Raw genomic sequence first — 17,762 nt, forward strand, 5'->3', positions numbered from 1 at the left:
GCGCTGGGCTGCATGGGGACTGGCCGGAGGGGGAGGGCCAGGGGAGGGGGTAGGCAGAGCTTCGGGAGGAGATGAGGTGAAAGTAATTGATGCTGCCCAGCCGGCAGTGGAAGAGGCAGGGGATGCGTCAGTGTCGCCCGGAGCTGGCAGAGGTGTGAATGAGCGGAGGAGACACGCGCACTCCGCTCCAAGTGCTTACCCCGGGATGGCGGCGGCTCAGGGACCTGTGGCCCCCTCCTCCCCAGAACAGGTCAGTCACCTTCGAGGAGGTCGAGCCCCCTCTCTGGTGCCAGGCAGACTGGGAGGCAGGACTGGGGGTGGGGAGAGGGGCTGAGTGGTCTGTGCCAGGGAGGGGCAGGCGCAGCCAGCCAGAGAGACAGACACCAGCAAAAGTGACCCAAAAAGTTGCAACTGTGCAAAGGAGCAGGAAGAGTTAGCTGTGTGGCAGGGGCGCGGGGGAGGAGAATGGGGGTGTGAGGGCTCCCCCAGCCCAAGGACCTGCTGAGAATCTGCTCTGTGTATCAAAGCTGCATTGTCCTAGCTCCCGGGGAGACGGGCCGGAGGTGCCCAGGAATTGTACTAATCAATACAGCCCCATTGTCTGTGCCACGGCAGTTACTCCTATGGGGAGAGTGTGTGAGGGGGCAGGGGGATTTGGTACAGGGGCTGAGTGGTGAGGATGGGGGAAGGGGGTGGGCGAGCCTCTCAGCTGGGAGGCGACAACCCTGTGGAATGTTCGCCAGTGTCCACGACAAGGCCCCGGTGGGGTGGGCACCACTGGTATGCCCTCATCCCTGGAAGCCAGGGATGGGCGGGGATGGCAGGCACAGTGTGGTTGATGGCAGTGAGGGAAAGGGGACTGGGACAGCCACCTCTTTCTCTGCAGCGGATCCTGACTTGACCTCCAGCAGGCAAGAGAAGGCATGTCCTCTGGGGAGACCTGAGTTGGGTTTGGGAGTAGCATTATGCAGGGCTGCCCTTCACCCTCAGGACTGCCAGGATCAGCAACCAAAGCCACTTCCAAAATGCCAGCACGATGCCAGCCGACTGGGGCAGAGGCTGCTCACGGCTGCCACAGTGCGGGGCAGGACTGTTGGGCTTCAGGGCAGAGGCAGAGCCCACCCAGTGGTCCCGTCACTATCCCAAGGGTCTGGAGTGGAGCCCGACATGCCCAGGCTGCATCTCCTGTCTGCTGTCCACAATATTGGCAGGTCAGAATTGGCAGAGCCCTCTGCCAGTCCGGTCTCTGGGATGAAACAGCACCGGGCATGTCCTTGCCTCTCTCACCTCCCATGTGAGGGCCTGATCTCCTGAGAGGTGCCGTGAGGTTTTCCTTGAGGCAGGAGACACTAATAGTCCCTGCATACATACGCTCAAGTCTGGGGTAGATTTTCCCATGGTCCGGCTCCTCCAGCCCGGCGCTTAACTCTTTCCCGTGTCTGGATCAGCAAAGCCAGCTGAAGGATGGAAGGCTCTGTCATTGCAGGGCAGGTGCTGCCTCAGGAAGACAAGTCAGAGAACCAAGAACCAAGGGGTGTGAGGTCCCCGGGTCTCCCGAGGCAGCCACGGTTTACTGTCATGGCTGTTCTGCCTGAATTCCCCGACTGGAGCTCAGAGAAGGCTGCCAGGGATCTGGATTTGGCTCAGGGTCAGTCTGGGATGTAGGGTCTTGCCCGTTCTCCTCTGCAAAGTTTGTCTTGGAGAGGACTTCACCCTTGAGCAAACCCTGGGGCTTCAGAGTCCTGGACAAGAAGCCTGCGGCTCCCAGTGGGCCCGCCCCGCCCGGCCTGCTCCAGGAGTCCTCAGTGTCCACCGAGAGCAGAAGAGAGAGCTCTCGATTCACAGAAATAGCCAGTGGATACTGCTTTCGGAGGGCGGGAGTTGGCAGCCTGAGCGCAGCCATCGCCCAGAGTAGAAACCTGGGCTGCCTCTGAGTCTGGACACGAAGCAGGGAGGGGTGCCTCTGCGATGGGGGCTGGGGGCGGCCTCGGGAGCGGGCTCTGCAGTGTTGTTTCTTTACACTTTGCTGGAGTTTCCAATTTTTTTTTTTTTTAATGATAAGCTCATAATCGGAAAGAAAGCAAATAACAACTTTTTTTTTTTTAAGTTGTTCAGAAAGCCAGTGGGAACTAATGGAAAATACAGGAGAGAGTCAGAAATAACAAATTCCAGGCAAGGCAGAGCTACAGAATATAAGGAGATCTATTGAGGTTGTCTGTCTGTCCCCTGATTTTATAGCTAAGGTCTCTCAATGCTGAGAGTGGAAGAGGTTCGGGCTCCTAGGGGTGCAGGTTCTGGAATGCTAGGATGCTAACCCCCAGTGCGGGATCCCCACCCTGCCAAGCCCAAGGTGTGGTGGGGAGCTCTGGTTTCTGCCCTCGGAGCTGAACTGCCTGAATTCCAGGAGTTCACCCAGAACAGTGAATAAACAGAGGGCAGAGGGCTAGGGAGAGGACTTACATAAGCAACTGCTCAGTGTGGCTCACCTTCCTGGGCAGGGATGGGGTGGGAGGTTGTGAACCCAAGACAGGTCACAAATCCTTGTGCAGGCATGGACACTGCTGCCTCAGTGGCTGCTTCTAAGGACGGGGCGCTGAGGGTCTTATGTGTGTATGTCTCTGCCTGGCGGACTTCATGGAGGATGACCAGCCAGCCCACCCACACAGCCGTGGAAGGCACGCCCCATAGCCTGCATCCTGCCGGGCCTGGGGAAGCTTGGGCACAGGGCAGGGCAATCCCCAATCTGGAGATCACCCATGAGGCCCATGAGGGCGAGTCAGAGGTGAGGGTGGGGGCTATCCAGGGAGCCCAAGGAGGAGGGACCATCCAGAAGGGCACCAGGCCACTCTGGTTTAACTCACCACCCAGGTGTGAGCGAGGGAGGGAGGTTGGGAGGGCAGTGAGGGGCCGCAGACAGTGGGAGATGGGTGATGGGCAGCAGGAGCCTGGAGCCTGGCCAGTCGGCAGGGCTGAGCTGGGTTAGGCAGACGGGCCACCAGTCTGGGTCAAACCCACGAGCACAATGACATTCTTTTGTGGGCACCTCAGAGCCAACAACCTCTGTAGGGACTGTTATTATCAGTGACAGGCCTTCCACCCAGCAGGTAAAAAAGAATGGAAGGCTTAGAATAAGGAAAATTATGCAAGGAGAAAAAAAGTTATGCAGCATTGGAAAAGTCTCGCTGGCCTTGGCATTGCTGTCCAGGAAGGAAGTGGAGGGGAGTCCCCAGAAGAAGGCTGGAAGGGAACTAGAGCCCCCAGGAACCTCCACAGAGGGACTCCTCCAGTGTCCTTGGAGGAAGGTGGGCTTCCTCTGTCCTTTGCCGGGCACTACGCCCTCACCAGCCAGACTGCCTGCACATAGCTTGCACTGGAATGAAAAGTCAGAGGCCTAGCTGTGGAGCAGGCCCCCACGGCAGCGTTCCCTCCACAGCTTCTGAATGGGGCACTGAAGGGCTGGGATACAGGGCCAGGGAGCAGCGGCTGGTGCTGCTTCTGCTGGGAGCTCCTCCCACCACTTGCAGGGCATCAGCACACCTCGTCCTGCATAGCGGACCCCTCGGGTTTGTTACTTCCCGCCACAGTCCCATCCCCATCTCCAGTTTCAGGCCCCAGTCCCCCAGGCTTGGGCCTCCAAGGGGCACAGCCAGCAGGGCGGAACTGTTGAGCGCAAGGCTCAGTAGTGTGCTGCTCGTGAATGCGACCACTGACTCCTGAGGGCTCAGTCAGCCTGTGACTCGCTGCTGGCCACCCTCCCAGGGCCCTCCACGCCAGGGGAGGAGCAGAGACCTCAGAGGCCCAAGTCTGGTCCTGCTGCACTTGGTCAGGCCTTGAACATCAAACCTTAGGACCTTGGTCTCTGCAAGAGGCCTTGCCCTGGCTCCACCCGTGAGGCCACTCTGGACCCTCAGTTGTCTCTCTTACAGCTGTAACTGCTGCTTCGTGACCCCACCCATGTACTCTGCAGCTGCCACAATCCTCCATTGTGCCCCTAAGTAAACAAGCCTCTGACAGAATAAAACTGTTATTGTAGGATCAACATATAGGAGGCCTATTTGGCTGGGCTTTGTTTGGGAATGGATAAACTACCCCAGGCAGGGCTCACGCCCTCTGAAAAAATGCCCCCCGAAGCCCCAAGCTATTGCTAGGCCTGTCCCCAAAAAAGGCCCTAGGAGATGGAGACAGGCTTAGCCAGGATTCTGTAGGGACCTGTCACACTAGATCTGGGAGCTGCCCCCCCGCCCTGACCCAAGGTGGCCTTCAAGCCTCTTCGTCAGGGCAGCCTTCTGTGACCTCACCCTGCTCCCACCCCCACCCTAGTCATCCTTTCACGCTCTCGTGATTTGAGAAATTCCCCTTTGTGGTCACGTTGAAGTTGCATGTAAAAATTATGTGTTTATCTCATCAATGGCTTACTTCCCCCTGGACTTCTAGCTCTGAGTGAGTCGGGGTGTGTTTTGTTCACTTCTGAATTCCCTGAGCCTGAGGTAGGGCTTGGCACATAGTAGGTGCTTGTAAACCTCCGAGGCTGCAAATGAATGCACACAGGCTGTCCTCTGGGCAGTGCTGGGTGGGAGGTGACACCTTTGTGCAGAACAAGGGTGTCTGTGCAGTAGTGCTCATGTGCTGTGCAAGCCTGGAGCAGCCCCCCAGATGCGCCCACTGAGAGCAAAGGGTGCGTGGCTACGAGGGCCACCATCAGGTGCTGGGGCCTCTGGGCCTGCCTTCCGAAAGAGGCCTTCCTGGAAGGCGCAGGCCCGGTGAGACCATTCCCCCACTCTGCGCCTGTCGGTCAGTGTCGGAGTCCAGCAGCAGCAAGGGACCAGGCCCATTTGTTTAGTTGCCTATGTGCCTTGAATCTGTCTCTTTCAAACTGAGGGTCAGTGTCACGACAGTGCTGTCCCTCAGAGTCGTGCAGCTATGTCTCTGACCCTGGGTGTCCTCCCGGGACACCTGGCCATTTCTGGGAGACTGTCACTCAGGGACTCTCTGGGCTTCTCTGTTGGTGACTCTCAGGGTCCTCCCTTGCCTCTGAGACTCCTCTGACCCCTCAGGCTCTGGCTCAGGGTGGCTGACTCAGTGGGAGGGGTGGAAGGGAGATGACATGGGGGACGGGTCTGCTCACACTTATAAAGGGACTTACTGGGTTAGTCCCAACTGTGGGGTTGGGGTCCTCAGTGGGGCTTCAGGCCACCCAGTCCAGCCCCACAGCTCCCCAGGCAAGCCTGCAACCTTCCTTTGGGGCAACCCCTTCATCAGCCCTTCCTGACCAGCCCCCTCTTCTGCAGCCCACGCTCTCTCAGCTCAGAGACCCTTTTCCGGAGTCACTCCCTCTAGTTCCCCTAGCACAGTCTGTCCTCCAAGTCTGGCATGGTGCCTACAGCTCTGGTCTCCTCCCCCAACTCATGGCCAGCAGACCCCCGCCCCAGCCCAGGTCAGCTTCCCCAGGGCTCCCCTTCCCAGTCGTGGGCAATAATTAGAGATGGCTCCCCTGGACCTCCCATCCTGAGTCCCAGAATGCCTTCCTCAGGTCTGGCCCAGCTCAGTTGCTTGCCTCTTCTTGTACCCTACAGCCCTGACCACCATGTGCCCCCTAGAAAAAGCCTTCAGCTGGGGGAGGGGTCCAGCGTCGCCTCCCCCACAGCCGCCTGCCATGGGCAGCGTGCTCAGCCTGGCGATGTGGTGGTGGCGGGTGGGGGGGCTGTCTGGACACTGGCCCCTTTGTGCCCAGCCCAGCTTGGCTGCTTGGTATGAGGCTCAGCTGCTCCTAGATCCTCACCCAGAGGGGAGAGGGGAGGCTTTGGAGGGGTTGGGGCTGGGGGGCTCTCAACTTGAGCTCTCTGTCAATGTCCCACCTCTCAGATGCTGGCAGTAGCTCCTCAGGTGGGCTGGTGCCCCCGGCACAGGGTGCTGGGGGGCTGGTGAGGGAGGCCCCACTTGGCACCCTCTGGCAGCCGCTCTTCCCTCTGTGCTCCTCTGCCAGGCCTGCCTGCAGCTCCTGCCAGCAGAGGGGAAGCCCAGGGTCGGGGTGGGGGCCTGGAGGGTCCACGGTGTCCCCACTGGGGGAGGCCTGAAGGGTCAGGTACCTCATGCCAATGCCTTGCTGATGGTAGCTTTTCTCCTGTCCCCACAGAATGGTGCTGTGCCCAGCGAGGCCACCAAGAAGGACCAGAACCTCAAACGGGGCAACTGGGGCAACCAGATCGAGTTTGTACTGACGAGCGTGGGCTATGCCGTGGGCCTGGGCAATGTCTGGCGCTTCCCATACCTCTGCTATCGCAACGGGGGAGGTACCCAGTGGGCACAGGGCAGGGACCACCCACATGGATAGAGCCCAGCCACCAGGGCCCAGCCACCCGCTTCCAGCACAGACCCCACTCCAGACAGGCTGGCCTCTGGCTCTAATCTCCTTTGCCCCCATCCCTGGCTTAGGTACAGTTTACCCCCTGACCTCAGCAGCCTGATCCCTCAAGGGGAGAAAAGGTAGAGAGGAAAGCAACCCAGCCTCCCAAGTCTCAGTTTTATACCCCATGCATTTCAACAGCCCCCACCCCCCACCAAATGATTTGGGGATATTTGAGGACCGCATCAGCTAACGTGTGTGAAACTGCTTGCTTAAGTCATCAATTCCCACCCAAACATGGTGGCTCTGAGTCCTGGGTTCAGCTCAGAGCAGACTTCCTGGGAACCTCTGTCAAGTTAAAAAACAGGCCATGAGCAGTGTGCCTCAGACTGAGGCTCCAGCCCAGGGCATGGCACACCCTCCTGGAAGCCCAGCCAATTGCAAAGGTTCTGCTGTCGGGTTCTGAGCAGGAAGAGGGTGGGATCCCCCAGAGCCGGCCCTGAGCCAGCCCTCTCCCTGCCCACCAGGAGCCTTCATGTTCCCCTACTTCATCATGCTCATCTTCTGTGGGATCCCACTCTTCTTCATGGAACTCTCCTTCGGCCAGTTTGCAAGTCAGGGCTGCCTGGGGGTCTGGAGGATCAGCCCCATGTTCAAAGGTGAGGCCCGGATGTGGTACACACACACACACACACACACACACACACACGGGCCTCTGGGGGCCGTGCTGACTCACCCATCTGTATAAACACTGCCAGCCGCTATGGAACCTGGGTGTTGACCGGAGGCCCACATCACCAGGCAAGGCCGGGGACACGTGCTGGGACCCATTGTTTACTTGGCCTCCACCCTCTCCTCCTACCCCGTGCATACACAAAAGCCCTTCACTGCCCCCCACCCCCAGCCCCAGCTCGCTCCTGCCAAGGCCTTGACCTGCCCCTTCTGTGGCCCTCCACGAAAGCCTGCCCCTTAGGCCCTTCAAAATGAGCTTCACGTCCTTCAGCTAGGTGTGTGAGGCTGCTCCTGCCCCTCCCCTCCCCCAGGTGTGGGCTACGGCATGATGGTGGTGTCCACATACATCGGCATCTACTACAACGTGGTCATCTGCATCGCCTTCTACTACTTCTTCTCGTCCATGACGCCCGTGCTGCCCTGGACCTACTGCAATAACCCTTGGAACACGCCCGACTGCATGAGTGTGCTGGATAACCCCAACATCACCAACGGCTCGCAGCCTCCTGCCCTGCCTGGCAACGTCTCTCAGGCGCTCAACCAGACCCTCAAGAGGACAAGCCCCAGCGAGGAGTACTGGAGGTGAGGCCCCGGTGGGACCTGGGCTTCTAGGGGTCACCCTGGGGGCCTGTCTTCAGCCCTCCCTCTTCGCCGTCGGGCACTGGTCTGCAGTCTAGGGAGGGTGCCCGGAATGGAGCAGGCCAGGGCTGTAGGCAGCCTCTCCAGTTCAGGAGAGGCTGACGCACAGGCTTTGTGAGTTTGTGAGAGTCCTTACACAGCGGCATGGAGGGAGGGAGGACTCCGGCAGTCAGGCAGGTCAGCCGAGGAGAGTCGGGGAATAGAAGGGGTGGCTTCCTGGCGAACAGAAGAGCCGAACAGAGGGCCTTAGTCCCGGGTGAGCCTGAGGGAAACCTGTTGTGACGAAGGGTAACAGGTGTGTGGGGAACTCACCAGCCATGTGGTAGCCTACAGGGAGTACGTGCCTTCTTGGAGGACTTACAAGAATGAAGTGTAGAACTAACCCTGCAGAACCAAAGAAGAGCTGTGGAAGTTTCCTGAGCCCAGAGCTGTCCTTATCAAGCTGTGTTTGGGAAGGGCAGCCTGGCACCCCTGAGCTCTGTGGTGACAGAGAATGGAGTCCCGGGGCTGGCTTGAAGGGAAGCTGTTGCTGGGGGTGTTTGGAACATCTTGTCCCAGCTGGGTGGGTGTGAGGGCACAGCAGGACATCCTGGAGGAAATTCCCCACGTCCTGTTGGGGAGCTCTTGGGAAGAGGGCTTTGTGGGCCAGTGGGCAGGCCTCGTTCATTCATTCCACAAACATTTATGGCGTCCACTCTGCCGGGCTCTGTGTGCCCATGGGGTATGAACGGCCCTGAGACCGTGCCATGAGGAGGTCACAGTCCAGAAGGGAGCTGGGTAGTTAATGCTATTAGGGGCAGGGGCCTCAGTGCAGGTATATGCAGGGATGTGGTGAGGGCAAGAGCAGGTGATCAAGGAGGCTTCCCATGGACTTCCCTCGAGGTCCCGTGTCTAAGACTCCAAGCTTCAAGTGCCTCCACTGCAGGGGGCACAGGTTCAGTCCCTCCTCAGGGAACTAAGATCCCATTTGCCTTGCATGACAAGCTCAAAAAATAAATAATAAAAAAAAACAAGACTTGGCAGAGGAGGGAGAAAAGGAGCTATGGAAGGATTGGGAGACGTGGGCAGATGAGCCACAGCCAGGGGGTGGCAGACTGGAGCTGGGGTTAGGAGCAGGTAGGACAGAGTACTGGGACAGAGGAGGCCAGGACATCAAAAGGCACAGGGCTCCCCTGCCGGTCAGAGGGTTCGAGGCCTTCTCCATGCTGTGATGGAGAGTCAGGGCTGAGCGGTTGAGGTCCCAGTGACACTTGAAGTCCTAGCAGGTCCACATCCTCTGAGGGCCAGCACTCAGAGCCTCAGGGCCCAGTGTCCCTGGGCTGCTGCTGCTGCATACCTGCTCAGTCGTGTCTGGCTCTTGGCAACCCCATGGACTGTAGCCTGCCAGGTGCCTCTGTCCATGGAATTTTCCAGGCAAGAATACTGGCATGAGTTGCCATTTCCTACTCCAGGGGATCTCCCTGACCCAGGGATTAAGCCAGTGTTTCCTGCACCTCCTACATTGGCAGGCAGATTCTTTACCACTGAGCCACCTGGGAAGGCCCTGTGCTGGGCTATAGATGTTCAAAGACGGGTAAGATGTGGTCACCGTCCTCAAGAATCATGGTGGAGGCGGGCCGGCGTCGGGGGTTAAAAAAAAAAAAAAAAGAATCATGGTGGAGACCATAGAGCCATTGCCTCCCAGTGAGGTTTGGGCAAAATCACCTCTGGGCATATTTGGTCATTCAGTCATTGGACGGGTCATTTCCTGAGCACCAAGTAGATACGGAGAACTGCACTCAGAGCAGGGACAGAGCGGGGAGTAGAAGACTCCTCCCACTTAGGTATTCTGCTACATTTGAGGCATGGTGTGGACTGGGCAACTTGATCTAGATGAGGGAGAACCTTCTGGAAGCTTCCAGAAGCACAAAGCCAAGAGATGCTCCAGAAATTCTCACCCCAGGGACTGTCTTCCAGGATGGGGCTACTGCTTGGCAAAGCTCAGGAGATTTTATCCAGTGCAATTAGAGGGGAATTTCCCTCCAAGAAAACTAGCCATGGGTCAGGAGGTGCACAGGATGGCCTGCTGAACTCCACTCCTTGGCTGGGGCTGGAGCCAGGCCTCCCTAAGGAGCCCCAGTTCCAGGCAGGACTCCTTCCCTTCAGGATGGCTCCCTGCTGCCCCCTCCCGGAGAGCCTAGGGAAGTGACCTTTGAGAGGGCTGCCCAAGCTGGCTTCAGCAAGATGAGGTGAGCAAGCACCCCCATTTCTCGGCACCTACTATTTGCTTATTGTTGCTGTTTAGTCGCTCAGTCGTGTCCGACTCTTTTGCAACCCCATGGGCTGTAGCTCTCCAGGCTCGTCTGTCCATGGGATTCTCTAGGCAAGAATACTAGGGTGGGTTGCCATTTCCTTCTCCAGGGGATCTTCCCAACCCAGAAATCAAACCCAAGTCTCCTGCATTGCAAGGTGAGTTCTTTACCCCTGAGCCACCAGGGAACTATGTGTTAGGCATATTATATGATATCACCCCCATTTTCAGATTCAGAGACTGATTCCCCGATGTTAAGGAGCTAGGCTTCAATGCTGTGTCAGGATATACATGTCCCACTGTGCCTGATGCCTAATGTGAATTAGGCTGATGATACTCTGCAGGCATTCTGGGTCCACAGTTTCCAGCAACCCTTTGGAAAGCTGCACAATCTCATTTGAGCCCCACGGCAACCCTACTAGTGTGTGCTGGTTTTATAAAATATTCCCATTCTACAAGTGAACAAAGCAAATCAAGAGAAAGATTGACTCCTCTAAAGGGAGAAGAGCTCCCAGGGCAGATTTCTGAGCCCACATCTGCCTTTTGCCCACCCTTTGGCTTCCAGTCTTCCCTGCCCTCACCACCTCTTTACAGCATTATCTTACAGTCCTGTGAGAGCTGATCTGATACCTGCTCAGGACCATGCCCTCATCTCCCCAGCAGACACCTGGCACCCAATGGGACTTGGATCCCAGCACCCCCCTCTCGGTGTCTTCATGCCAGCTCTAGAGCCACACAGACCTCACTCAAATCCTGGCTGTGCTACATACCAGCTTGGCCTTCTGAGGTCACCAAACCTCTTTTAGTCTCAACTGTTCATCCATTAAGTGGGAGTGGTTACAACATCATTCTTGTTATTATAAAGAGGTAGCAGAAATCACTAAGAACAGTGACGGGTACTCAGTAAGCACAGGGATAGCCACTGCTGGAGATGCAGTGAAATAGATGAGAGTGTCCTGTTCTCATGGTGTTTACCATCTGGTTGGGGAAATTAAAAAATAATGCAGAATAAGTCCAGAGATGTTATGTGAAAGCCAACTTGTAAATATGTGGGGTTCCAAAAGTTTTTCAGTTAATTGTTTGGTCTCAAAAGCACATGGTCCCAAACCAAAACAAAACATTAAATATGGTGCCATGAAAAGAAAGTTAGAGTTCAGAAGTCTAGCCTTCCAAACTCTTTAAGCCCTTGTATTGCATGCTGAACTCTTGCAATTAAAAACATAATACAAAGCACTACCAGTTTAACATATGTAACTAGATAAAGTTTTTAGAGAGTCTTTCGAGCATGGAATGTGTTGTTTACTTTGAATGCTGGTGCTTAAAGTAAATCACCTCTCAGCTGTAGCAGTAAGACCCGGTGGCTATTCTGGAAGGCAGAGCCTCCCAACACAATGTGCCCTAAATAGTGTGCCAGTCCGGTCGGGCTTGGGCAGCCCAGAATCTCCAGCCCTGCTGCCTTCAGCCTTCAGCTTTGAGTGACCTGTCTATTTGCCCCATGGGCCCAAAGTATTTTTTTCTGCATGTCCCAAAGGGAAAAAGATTGGAAAGCACAGCCGCAAAGGTCCAGGAGCCTCTCCTGGGAGCAGGGGGTGGATCCTATTCATCCCTTTGTGTTTGGTTCCCCCATGGACTGAGAGCCTGGAAAATTGCTCATCCTGATGCCTGTTGAGTGAACCAGCACAGAGGCAGGAGTTTGGCAGGAGTGGGATGTGTTGGACAGCGCCCTCTGCAGGTAACAATGTGAAGGGCAGCCTAGGCAAAGATTTGAGGCAGAGGAGGCCTAACAAGGTGCTTGCAAGTCTGACAGTCCAGTGGGCTGACCAAACAAATCCCAGACCTGGCAATATTGTCCCATGAGGGACCATGCTGACCACCCATCACAAAGTATTAAACATGTTGTCATGAGGTTTGAGAACTGAGTTGGAAAAAAATAAAGTAAAAATAGCTAAGATTAGAGGACAGCCTAGGAGCTGTGCTGAGAAGTCCTCACTGAAAGAGGGGCAAGAAAGGAGCCTGTATTTTTCTAAATTTATCTACAGATTATCCTAGGTTGATGTTATGATGCCCATTTTAAAGATGAGGAGACTGAGGCTCAACATTTTGTCTCTTGCTCATCAGTTCTAGCCTGGACAGCTCCAGCAGCCAAGCCAGTCCCCCTCCAGATACTCCCCTTTATACTTCCCAGTCCATTTTCTATGATGTTAATTCATTCATTCATTCATCCATTCAGCAAGTGCTTATTGGGCATGGCTCTTTGCCAGGCACTTTGCGAACCACTGGAGGGATACGAGAGTGAACAAAACAGACAAAACCCCTTGCCTTCATAGAGGGCAGATAACAAACGGAATAGTGAAATGTGCAGTACGATGGAAGGAGACATACTCTGGAGGAAAGTACAGCCAGGAATGGGGTAAGGGGTGCCAGGCTGGGGCAGGGGTCACAGTTTTAATCTGGGTATCCAGAATAGGCCCCTTTGCAAAGAGGACACCCAAGTAAAGATTTGAAGGAAGCAAGGAGGGAGGGAGCCATGTTGACAAGCCCAGCTGCATAATTTGTGGGGCCCAGAGCAAAATGAAAAGATGGGGACTCTTGTTCAAATGTGTTCAGAATTTCAAGATGGTGATGGCAGGACATTAAAGCAAGCACAAGGCCCTTCTAAGCATGGGGCCCTATGTGCCTGCAGAAATCTCACACCCATGTGGACATGTGGAGGTCTGGGGAAAAAAACACGCCAGACAGGGAAGAGTACGTGTAAAGGCTTTGAGGTGGGAGTGGGCCTGGCACATTTAAGGAACAACGAGGAACCTGATGCAGCTGGAGCAGTGAGCGGGGAGGGAGCAGGAGGAGAGGAGATTTGGGAGATGGCAGTTAGGAGATAGTGGATCATGGAGGGCTTTGTAGCCACTGTATGGACTGGTTTTTCCATGGCCAGAGATGGGAACTGCTACAAGGTTTTGAGCCAAGGAGAGGCCCTGAGAGACCTAAAAACCCCCCAGAAGCTTCTCATTGCTCTCAGAATAAAATCCAAACTTCTCTGCCTTGACTTCACAACTTCTCTTGATCTTGTTGCTTCCTATCTTCATCCTTCTCTATTCCCCTCCCCTTCTCCTCCAGCCTTCCTGAGCTACTGACATGCCCAGGCGGTTCCTGACCCTGTCCTGCTGGGTCATGACCTGACCCTGACCCAAGCCCTCAGCCTGGCGTGTGCTTTCATTTCTCTTCACCCACTTTCTCCCCATCCTTGAAACTTTGGCTCAAGCCTCCCCTCTTCCAGTAATACTTCCAGTGTGCTCCTCCCCATGGGGTTAAGACACTCCTGGAAGTGCCCACAATACCTGATTTAGGTCAATATGCCCAGCATCTAGCAAGGGCTTGGCACATCAATGTCCAGTTGATTGAAGAAACACAGCTGACATGGCATAGGGCTCCAGAGGGAGTCATGCACACTCAGGAGAGGAATTCAGGTTCAAGTCTAGGCCTGCATGCTCCAGTGTGTATGATAAGTCGCTTTAGTCATGTCCAACTCTTTGTGACTCCAGGGACTATAGCCCTGCATGCTCCTCTGTCCATGGGATTCTCCAGACAAGAATACTGGAATGGGTTGCCATTTCCTCCTCTAGGGGATCTCCCCAACCCTGAGATCAAACCCATCTCTCTTACGTCTGCTGCATTGACAGGCGGGTTCTTTACAACTAGTGCCACCTGGGAAGCCTCCGTCTTTCCTCAGTACTCCACTGCCTCCCTCTGCTCATCAGAGTTGGAGGACTAGTGTGGGTGAAAAGGTCACAGAAGGCTCCCTGGAGGAGGTGACACCAGATAGGGTATGTCCAGTCTGGAGGAGAGGGCCTTTCTAAAGGAAAGACCTGGGACAGGTCTGAGCAGGGACAGGGAGACCTCCACACCCCAGGGGCTGAGGAAGCTAGCCCAGGCCTGGGGTGTGGCCTCGAGGATCCTGGGAGAGGCAGCAGGCAGAGCGGGCTGAGCAGGCTGCGGCTGGGGCCTTGCCAAGGCTCCCATCTCAGACAAGCCAGCTGCCGGGATTCCGTGAGAAAGGAGGGAGCTGCCAGGCTGGGCCCTGGGCCTTAGGAATGTGTTGCTGGACGGCGGGGCTGGCCCTCAGTGACAGAGTATCCCCTTCCAGGCTCTACGTGCTGAAGCTGTCGGATGACATCGGAAACTTCGGGGAGGTGCGGTTGCCCCTCCTCGGCTGCCTTGGTGTCTCCTGGGTGGTCGTCTTCCTCTGCCTCATCCGAGGGGTCAAGTCTTCAGGGAAAGTAAGTCCCCCTCCTTCCAGGATCTGTGCCCACCCAGAAATATCCTGCCTCCCCTGCCTGGGTTTTGTGAGTGGGCGGGTTGGTGGGGGAGTGATGAAAGCATGTAGGATGGAAAGAGGGACCAGAGGACCCGTGCTGGTTGAGCGGGGTGGGAAGAGCCCAAAGGAGTCCAGTGAGGCCCCTCTCACCCCCAGGTGGTGTACTTTACTGCCACATTCCCCTACGTGGTGCTGACCATCCTGTTCATCCGTGGCGTGACCCTGGAAGGAGCCTTCACGGGCATCATGTACTACCTGACCCCACAGTGGGACAAGATCCTGGAGGCCAAGGTGGGCTGTGGGTGGAAGGTAACCTGGAGGGATGGGGAGGGGCAGAGAGACGCCAGCCTCTGAGCGCAGCTCCTCCTGCAGGTCTGGGGGGACGCCGCCTCCCAGATCTTCTACTCGCTGGGCTGCGCGTGGGGCGGCCTTGTCACCATGGCTTCCTACAACAAGTTCCACAACAACTGTTACCGGTGAGAGTCTCCCTGCCGGCGCTGGGGCTGCTCCCTTGCTCCTGCCCTCTCTGCAGCCTGACCCTGCTTCCCCCAGACCCACCAGATCCAGTGCAGCCTCCTGGCCTGCCAGGACCCTCCCTTCCGCTCACAGCCTGGAGATCCTGGCAGTGCTGGGTCTGGGTCCAGTCGTTGCAGAACAGAGAACACTTAGGCAGAAGAGAGAAGGGGTGCCGACAGTGATGCCCCAGGGGTCTGTAAGGACTCAGAGCCTCAAGCCCACTTAAGGAGGCCCAGAACAGACCAGAGATGAGAATGGGAGTGCTTTTGTTCCTAGAACTTTCCCCGTCTCCAAGTCTCCGGGCCTGGCCCAAATTGGGCAGGAGGAACTAAGCTGCATGTCCTGACCACGTGCTTCCCTCCCCATTAGAGACAGTGTCATCATCAGCATCACTAACTGTGCCACCAGTGTCTATGCCGGCTTCGTCATCTTCTCCATCCTGGGCTTCATGGCCAATCACCTGGGTGTGGATGTGTCCCGCGTGGCAGACCACGGCCCGGGCCTGGCCTTCGTGGCATACCCAGAGGCCCTCACACTGCTGCCCATCTCCCCACTCTGGTCCCTGCTCTTCTTCTTCATGCTCATCTTGCTGGGGCTGGGCACTCAGGTACGAGGTGCGGGACTCGGGCCTGTGGCTGGGGGCGGGAGGAGGCGGGGCCAAGGGTAGGCCCCTGCTCTGATGGCCGAATCCTGCAGTTTTGCCTCCTAGAGACGTTGGTCACAGCCATTGTGGATGAGGTAGGGAATGAGTGGATCCTGCAGAAAAAGACTTACGTGACCTTGGGCGTGGCTGTGGCTGGCTTCCTTCTGGGCATCCCTCTTACCAGCCAAGTAAGAACCAAGGGAAAGGCTGGGTGGGAGTTGCCAGGGTATGGGGGGAAGACAGGGGAGAGACGGGGACCGTAGCCTCAGGCACCCCTGACTCAGCTGCCCACTGGCCCATAGGCAGGCATCTACTGGCTGCTGCTGATGGACAACTATGCGGCCAGCTTCTCCTTGGTCATCATCTCTTGTATCATGTGTGTGTCCATCATGTACATTTACGGTAAGTGCCCAAGCTTCCACGGCCTTCCATGTCCCATCCCTTGGCCTGCTTATGCTGTCCTGTGGGCTGCTGACCTCCCTCTCTTCAGGGCACCAGAACTACTTCCAGGACATCCAGATGATGCTGGGGTTCCCACCACCCCTCTTCTTCCAGATCTGCTGGCGCTTCGTCTCACCAGCTATCATCTTTGTAAGTTCCTCGCTGGTCCCTCCCCTGCTGCCCCCGTGGCGAGCGTCTTTCTGTTGGGAACCAGCCAAGGAAGAGCACGAGCTCTTCAGGCCAGAGCTCCCCCTGGGGGCTCCACACCCACAGCTCTGGTTATTGGAAGTCTGAGCAAAGCTGTATAGAGGCAGACAGGTGTGCAGACTCAGAACCACCCAAGCCCTGGCCTTGGGTTAGGAAGGGAGCACAGGGCCCTGTATTTGACAGAAGACAGTGCGCAGCTTCAGAAGGGGAAAATAGGCTGGCAGCAGCTGAGAGCCGACCCTCTCTCCCTGGTATTTCCACCTGGCATCCCCCCAGAGGAGTCTCAGGAACCATGACTGACATTGGCATTGGGCCTCTGACAGCCTCGCTGAGCTTTTGTATCTCTAGTCCCTTATAGCTGAGGTGCTTGGAGTGCTCAGGATATGTGGTGTGAATGCATGTTCCAGAAGCAGGCTGTGCAAGTCAGGTATCAGCTCAGGATCCGGGACACCCTCCTAAGCCACCCTGGAATGGGCTGGCTTGGGAGGGGGAGTTCTGGGTTTCCACCAGTATTCAACACCTGGAAGACAGACCCCCCAGCAGGGAGGTCTGGTGGAAAAAGCCCACCATGACCAAGAACAATATACTAAGTCTCATGATACAACTCTCCATGGTTTCGTTATTATCCCCACTTTACAGATGAGGAAACTGAGGCCCTGAGATGTTAAGTAGTTGACCCAACGTTATACAGCTTCTAAGAGTCAGAGCCCTCGTGCGAAGCAGGTGGTTTGATCTGGAGCCTGTGTGCTGGGCCCATGCTGCACTAGAAACAAGTTTAGGAGGAGGAGTGGTCTATGGACTACAAACCTGATTTGGTCCTTTACGATCAGGGTGAGAAGTCAGGGGCTGGGGGGAGGAATTTGCTAGTATAATGGTCCCTCCACAGAAAAGAGGTAGGGCCATCTCTGAGTGACAGAGGGGTCAGCCCGATGGTCCGGGCAGTGTCTGGAGTCGTGCCCCCTATCGTGCCAGCTCCTCTGTGCTGCAGAGAGGTCAGCACCAGATTTCCACTTTGGCTCATGTTTCTGGGAAAAAAAAAAGGCCCCTGAGGGCTGAGGCCTCCATCACATGGGGTGTGGGATCTTCCCGAGCCTGGCACAGGCACCAGCTCTGGCCACTGGCCCAGCTTTGAAACAGGAGGAGCGGAAATGTCCTGTAAGCGGTGGGAGGCGGGGGAGGGCAGACGCCACGGCCGAGTGCTGTGCCCTCGGGGGTTGCGGCTTTGGCCCAGGACCTGCCCTGGGGGAGCTCATCCTCCAGGGCTCCCAGGAAGCTGCTGCCCTGTGGGGAGACCCAGGGCACTGCCCAGGCAAGGCAGGAGGCAGGAGGCAGCCTGGGTCCAGTGTCTCCAGGAAACTGAGGCAAAGCCCGCAGCATCCTCTCTGTGCTCAGAAAGCCAGGCTGGAATCACCTTCGGGTGAGGATGCCAGGCTCTGTGGATGCGTGCTTCTGGGCTGTTAGTTTTCTTTGGAGGCTTTACTTCTTCATAGTGCTAAAAAGATCTTTAAAAAAAATTTTTTTACAAACTCCATCCTTTTATCAGCTCAAATAAAGAATTTGTCCACACATTAGATCAGGCTCTAGTTCCATTCAGGAAACTTGTTATAAGCTCCTCTAAGTGCAGCATTCCCCGAGTGGA

At 56.2% G+C, this 17,762-nt stretch overlaps 1 protein-coding gene across 6 annotated transcripts in view; it reads left to right on the plus strand.

Moving 5' to 3' along the window:
* Nucleotides 1–17,762, plus strand: part of SLC6A9 (solute carrier family 6 member 9) — a 31,692-nt gene that overhangs the window by 11,486 nt on the left and 2,444 nt on the right. For 2 of the 6 annotated variants that reach the window (XM_027537486.1, XM_027537487.1), the window contains exons 3-12: nucleotides 6,134–6,290; nucleotides 6,871–7,002; nucleotides 7,387–7,657; nucleotides 14,146–14,278; nucleotides 14,473–14,607; nucleotides 14,689–14,792; nucleotides 15,202–15,439; nucleotides 15,529–15,663; nucleotides 15,778–15,877; nucleotides 15,966–16,066. In XM_027537486.1, coding sequence (XP_027393287.1) covers nucleotides 6,134–6,290; nucleotides 6,871–7,002; nucleotides 7,387–7,657; nucleotides 14,146–14,278; nucleotides 14,473–14,607; nucleotides 14,689–14,792; nucleotides 15,202–15,439; nucleotides 15,529–15,663; nucleotides 15,778–15,877; nucleotides 15,966–16,066 — 1,506 coding nt within the window. Of the gene's footprint in view, nucleotides 1–73; nucleotides 251–6,133; nucleotides 6,291–6,870; nucleotides 7,003–7,386; nucleotides 7,658–14,145; nucleotides 14,279–14,472; nucleotides 14,608–14,688; nucleotides 14,793–15,201; nucleotides 15,440–15,528; nucleotides 15,664–15,777; nucleotides 15,878–15,965; nucleotides 16,067–17,762 lie in introns of those variants that run through there. The other 4 variants (XM_027537489.1, XM_027537490.1, XM_027537488.1 and 1 more) reach the window with 3 other exon arrangements.

The sequence above is a fragment of the Bos indicus x Bos taurus genome, chromosome 3 (genome assembly GCF_003369695.1).
Source record: "Bos indicus x Bos taurus breed Angus x Brahman F1 hybrid chromosome 3, Bos_hybrid_MaternalHap_v2.0, whole genome shotgun sequence".
Lineage (NCBI taxonomy): Eukaryota > Metazoa > Chordata > Mammalia > Artiodactyla > Bovidae > Bos > Bos indicus x Bos taurus.